We start from the raw sequence: 6,722 nt of genomic DNA, 5'->3' as shown, positions 1-6,722 counted from the left end.
TAAACATTTAAAACTTTAATAAAAAATGGTGTAAAACATGCTTATATATTAATAAATGCATTGACAGTTAATAGACAATGACTTATCGCGATTTTCATCTTATAATTGACTCATCAGTTTAGTTATAACTAGAGCAAAATAATAAGTGTTTACCCAAAAAATTAGAAACCTATCAAAACACCATCAAACACTGTTATTCCTTTTCTATCGTTCATAATTATGTTTCAATAGATTACTACACAACAACTTAACTTTATCTTACAATTGGTCCATCAGTTATCTTTAAAATATTCATATACATTCGTTCATTTGCGTTTTCACATTTTATTTCCTAGCGATTATTAATACATCTTTGTTCATTAAAAAGTGTAAATTTTTCGAGGAATTTTTATTTTCTGAAATATTGAGACGCTTGTTACAATAGACAAAGATTATTTTTTTATTTTTAAGATATGATGTTTCACCAATTACATAAGTCATTTCGAGCTTATAAATCAGATTTGCTTAAATAATAATTAAAATTAACTTTGAATAAAAAACGTTTGCAAAAAATAACAATATTTCCCCGTAGATATTTAAAAAAATTAACTTCACCAATATTTAGCCAGCAGTGGCTCCATATCCAATGGGTTAACATTTGGTCCAAGTCTCTCTACGGGGACTCCATTCTTATCAATGATAAACTTGCTAAAGTTCCATTTAATGAAGTCACCCAAGGTACCACTTTGTGTACTTTTAAGGAACTTAAATAATGGATGTGCATTTTCACCATTTACTTCCACTTTTTCAAACAAGTCGAACTTAACACCTCTATTCTTAGTGAATATCAGAATATCCTTCTCACTTCCCGGTTCTTGTCCACCAAATTGATTACAAGGGAAAGCTAGTATTCTCAGGTTTTTTGTTGTTGAATATTTCTCATATAACTCATTTAGTTGCTTGTAATTTGTGTCAGTTAAACCACATTCTGAAGCAACATTTACTACAATAAGCACATGCCCCTTGTACTTGGCTAGTTTTACTTCCTTGCCATTAATGTCTTTTGCTGTGAATTCATAGATTGTTTTTACAGGAACATTGTTTACTTTTTCTTTGCTTTCTTTTGGTGGTAAATTACTGTAATAGAAGATATGTGTAATATGTATAAAATTGTACTGTATTTATACAAAGAATGAAAATATAATGATACTTGTTTTAACAGCTCCTAATAGATACTGGACTGTTTGTATTTCGTGCGACAGTGATAATGCTTTACGAAGCAGAAATTAGCCGATTGTCTCTTTCCAAAGGTTGATGTGCAATATTTATCGCCGGGTACTGTAACTTTCTATAAACAAATTGTCAACAAAATTTTAAATAAAACCATACCTCTTTAAATGAAATTGCCTAAATGTATCAACTGCTTCAAATATGTCTTTGGCCATTATTTCAGGGTTTTCAAAGGCAGCAAAGTGTCCACCATCTTCAACAACTGTGCTTTGCAAATAATTTTTGTATTTCAACTTAAGAATGGAGTCTGGATGGTATGCCAATTCATGTTTGAATTTAATGCCCCATGTAGGAACTGACGTTGGTATGCTGAAAGTAACAGTACAATAATTAATTTTAAATAATAAGTGCATATATATAATCATTTTAATGATTTACATATCCCAAAGTAAATACGTTTTTCCATACATTACATATCTTAACATTAGCTATTTGTTTTTATAAAAAAAAACGAATATTAATTTTACGTCATGAAATATGGCTGAAACAAATTTTTTGTCAGCAGTTTAAATGTCTTTAGGTGAAAATTTTATTGAATGAAGTACATTAAAAATGACTTACCTATCAAAGCTTAAACTGAGCTCTTTTTTGTTTAAGGTTTCTGCATACACTCTACACGAGGTTGTAATGCTGTTAGTTACCCAATACACCATGATGTTGTCCAATAGATGTGTGAGTATATATTTTGAAAGCAGGTTGCCGTCATTAGCTTGTTTGAAGGAAGGATTGGTCCAGGTTGAGAACTTTTCCAGAATATACGCTGCTAGACCGGCAGGTGAATCCGTAAGCGCAGTACCTAAATAACATAACGCATTCATAAAAACAAGTGTAAAATCAATGTGAATGTATCAATAAGTCATGATTAATTTTTGAAAGTTTTTTTTTAACATATTTTAATTGCGCATTGCACATACTGGGATTTCCATAAATCAAAGTTAGACTGCAATTGGTATGTGAAAATTATATTAAAAATTATTGTAATGTAGTATAAAATGTAGTGAAAAATATATTATGAACCATCAACTCTTATAAGAAAATTTTGGAAAACGATAAGTAAATAATAAAATGTTAACAAAAACAAAGGGTAGTTAATATACACACAGTAATAGTGATATTTCAAATTTAAGTTTGACAGTTTATCTACCTTGAGGGGATTGAGATACATTTTTAGAGTAATAGGTATGTATTTGTTAGGGGAGGAGTAGAGGAAAGAAATAAGTTGCAAAGAGAAATATTTAAATTATATACTGCCTTATATGTTTTGCAATTTAATTCTCTAGTATCCAGGCAAACTTGGACTATGTTTATGTATTACTGTTTGTAATGTCAAAAATATATATGTCTTTCATTACAAATCAGTAAATAAATAAAATAAGCACTGAATTAGACATCTAATTTAAAACTTTATTAAGATTAAACTTACCAATTGTATCAGGTTTAGTTGCCTGTATGTGCATGTAGCCTGATTCCTCTATTAACCTTGCTGCATGCTCACCCAATGGGTACATTCGGCTTTCTAGTTCTGGTTCGACAATTAAACTCGGCCAGAAAGAACCTGCAATTATAGTACCATAATTTGTAAAATTGCTTTATAGATTGTAATGAAAAACTAAAAAATAATGTTTGAGTAAGAAAATATTTAGATTATGTCAAAAAATAGGTTAAAATAACCTTCAGCAATGTTTGGCACTGATGTTCTTAATTAAATAATAACAGTAATAATAGTAATATAAATCAAAAGTGCCATGTATTTTGACCAATATTGTTTCTGATTGATTTTTAGGTTCCCAGGTTTTGTAGGTTATCAAATAAAATTCATTATGGTATAAAATAATTTTTAAACATACCTAAAAAGACATAAAAGTTAGCCCATGGGTTAAGCATAAGTGTTGGCATATTACTATGGAAACCAAGAACATTATCCTGAAATAGTGTTGCCATAATTGATCCAACTGTATGTCCGAGATCACCACCTTGTACATAATAATGTTCATGACCAATCCTTTTCATTAGGTTGGCCATAATTACAGCCATTTTGGATGCACTTAAACCTGGACGGGCAGCTCCCTGAGAAAAGTGATAGGGTTTTAATAATTTTCATTTTTAAAAGTGCTATATTAAACAAAACACTGTGTACAACCCATGTGCACTACGGCTTCATTATTTAAAAAAAGCTAAAAGTTTCTCAATGCAGCACGCATTGCAAGCTGAAAGTTTCATATCGGACACTCCCGACAGTGGTGGAAGCGATGGGCAACCATAATTTTTTCTTCATATTGGCTTTGGTGGGCATCACGTACCACACCATTAGGTTTAACAATTTATTAAAGTTAAGGAGTGACTGGCAATAGATGTGTTTTCAGATAGTACTGCAAGGTAAATATTAGTTATCATATTTTTATTTAATATATTACTTATTTATTATATTATATATAACATTTGGTACTATAATTTGACAAAGGTGTTATTTTATACACAAAAAATTACATAAAGGACATTAAAATCAAATTGTTTTGTACTAAATCATAAGTCATGCCTACAGAGATAAGAATGTACAGATTATATTGTCTTTGTCAACATGACTATGTGTTTTTGAAATATACATTTATAAAACAGAACATTTAATGAAAAAAAAAATAAGTGTAACCAACTTGTGAGAATCCAAATCCAGGCATACTTGGCACTATGACTTCAAAAACAAAACTGTATCCAGGAGTTTGTTTTGTCAACAAGGGAATTAATTCGTAGAACTCTCTTATAGAGCCAGGCCATCCATGCATCAGCAACAATGGGACTACCTGTATTCCCAAAAAAGTATATTTGATTGGCTATTTTGAACTTTATTATTAGTCAATTTGATTAAATTGAGGGTAAATACATTAAAGTAAGACCTAACAGAAGAGCTATCAACGATATGGTTGTCAACTTTTTTATTTGTTTTATAGGGTGGGTCATAGCAATGACATTATGCAACCACAGCATAAAGTTCCAAGTTAAGAGTCATACTGTTAACTCTGGGTTAATATATGAGTATCACAAACATCTAATGGAGGTAAATAGTAACAACCCTGTAACACTACAGTAGATACAATGTTATAGCAGATGCAGCATATTTGTTTACTTCTATTATCCCACTACCTATCGGTAAGGAAAAATTTCATTTTGAAGAAGTGAGAGGACAACACAATGACAGAGACAAGACAAGATAAAGGGCAGGCCAAAAAGGCATGTAAATTTAAAAATTGATTAGCTCCTATGTAATTATGTAATTTAACATAATTTTTTTCTGAAAACTGCATTCCAATAAAATTGTGTAACATTCAATTAGTCTTCATAAGTGGTAAACGAAATGTGTAGAGGGAAGCTAATATCAAATTGAGGATTATTATGGCTGATCTTTTTTCTGTGAAGATATTCTAAGAGCCGCATTGATGTGAATAAATCAATGACTATTACCCAGCTTAGAAACAAAATTTGCAAAAAAATGATTGCTAGCCTACAAGTAATATGCCAGTAAGTTTTCAGTATATGATGGTGTATACCTCTGAAATGTTTTTTTTTTTAAATATCCATGAGTTTATTATATTATAAATATAATTTTATTTACAAAGCTTCATACCTTTTTTACGATTTTAATGGCACACTACAATAATTTGATTTACAAAAAAAAAAAAATAGATGATACTAAGGATGTATGTATTAGCAGGAACTTGACTAATCACATTTATATTTTTTGTTCAATACCTGTGTTATATAACTAAAAGAAAGTACAAGAAGCTATTATTACACTTACTTAGATAAGAAAATCCATTAAAAATAAGTTAAAATGAGAAAATGTTGATGTACAAAATACTGTGGCTAGCCTATTATAAGTGTTATTATAGTCAGGTCAATTCAATTACTGCAAAGCTTTTATGAATTACTGTAATTCCTTGTGTAATTAATTATTGTAAGTTTCCTTTAACTATAATTTGATATATACTCACACTAATGCTTGAAGATACATTTGGTTTTAAATGCATGAAGTGAATGTCCAACCCTTGAATGTTAGTTTTGTAATGATTGTATTTATTGAAAAATTGTTCTCTGTCTTTAAAATTATAATTGTTTTTCCAATAGTCAAGTACTCTAGTAAGAAAGTCACTATTAAACCCATAGGTGAATCCCGCATTTTCAAGGGGCGGAGTAAATGGTCTGCGGTGGAGAAGTCTCTCCCTGAGGTCATTAACAATCTGAAATATTTTTGGTTTACATAATAAAATTAGTTCATAGATAAATGTTACACTGATACTTCTTTAGTACCCAGTACAAGATACATTAGAGAAATAACTTCATTACAAAAATAACTTTTGTACACAGCATATACATGAAAAACTCTATCAATATTAATGACATTACTTTAAAATTTTAGTCCAATGTGGTTTATAAGTGATATAATATGTTTTATTTAATAAGTTTGATAATACTTTGGAGAAAAGAATTGTAGTTAGAAAACTACTAAAACTATTTTTGAAACTCAAAGCTATTTTTAAAACTTTACTTATATGTCAAAGAAAATACTTACTACATCCGAAAATTCAATCTTGAAAGGCCTTATTGATAAATCCGGTTTGGGATTCATTGGATACAGACCCCAATATTCATTCATGTCTGGTTGTGGTAATTCTGAAGTAGATATAATTGTGTACAAGTAAAAAGAGGCTAGACCTCCTAATAAGGCTAAAATTATGAAAAATTTACCCATCTGAAAATAAATAACTAGAAATTAGTTTTGAACTGAGAAAATTATTAGGTAATTATTTTACTAATCAAAGGTTTTACTGACTGCAAAAGTTGTTTGTTTTTTATTTCCATGGTCTTTTGATTTCTTTTTTTGATTCTTCTTATTAATTTGTTTATTATCACCCATTATTATCACTAAATGGTTGGTGAAATATGCCGGGCTACAAAATTAAGAGGTTATAAACTGTTTCTTTACTTTGAAATTGAACCAAATCTAATTGCAAATTGTTTTACATAATCTAATTAATAAGAATTCACCAAAGATATGATATTTTTTGGATATTTATATAAAACTCTTCAACCGGCTGTTTATTGTATATCTTGATGACGTTGACAGAATGTTTCCTTACTATAATCATTGATAATAACATTTGGAGCTGCAATAAGTAAAAATAAGAATATAATAAATTAATGTTTTTATACTTTTGCTAAATTTTAGGCATTTCTCCATTGAGTATGAACATTGGTAAAAAATATTTTAATACCTCGTGAAGGTCTATTAACAAGTGATATAATCTTGTTATAAAAATACAGTTTGTCTAGTTTCATTTAAATTATATTCAATCATATATGATTAAATACTAATTTTTAGCTTATTTATTTCTTTAACTGAGCGTCTTGCAAATGTTCCATCTTTGTAATGTTTGCAGATATCTTAATTTTTCTCGAGT

General features: G+C 29.2%; 1 protein-coding gene across 1 annotated transcript; it reads right to left on the bottom strand.

The window, feature by feature from the left end:
• LOC137924730 (juvenile hormone epoxide hydrolase-like) lies at positions 1 to 6,392 on the bottom strand. Its single transcript, XM_068768149.1, has 9 exons — positions 6,095 to 6,392; positions 5,834 to 6,013; positions 5,256 to 5,501; positions 3,921 to 4,067; positions 3,117 to 3,336; positions 2,693 to 2,824; positions 1,831 to 2,065; positions 1,369 to 1,578; positions 1 to 1,116 (listed from the first exon to the last, which is right to left on the bottom strand). The coding sequence occupies exons 1-9, from the start codon at positions 6,176 to 6,178 to the stop codon at positions 591 to 593; spliced, it is 1,980 nt and encodes a 659-aa protein (XP_068624250.1). The 5' UTR covers positions 6,179 to 6,392; the 3' UTR covers positions 1 to 590.
• Between the last annotated feature and the right edge of the window lie 330 nt (positions 6,393 to 6,722).

The sequence above is a fragment of the Battus philenor genome, unplaced genomic scaffold (assembly GCF_028537555.1).
Source record: "Battus philenor isolate CCGP_79_NKW_IND1 unplaced genomic scaffold, ilBatPhil1.0.hap1 SCAF_24, whole genome shotgun sequence".
Taxonomy (NCBI): Eukaryota; Metazoa; Arthropoda; class Insecta; order Lepidoptera; family Papilionidae; genus Battus; species Battus philenor.
This window is presented reverse-complemented; position numbering and strand designations above follow the sequence as displayed.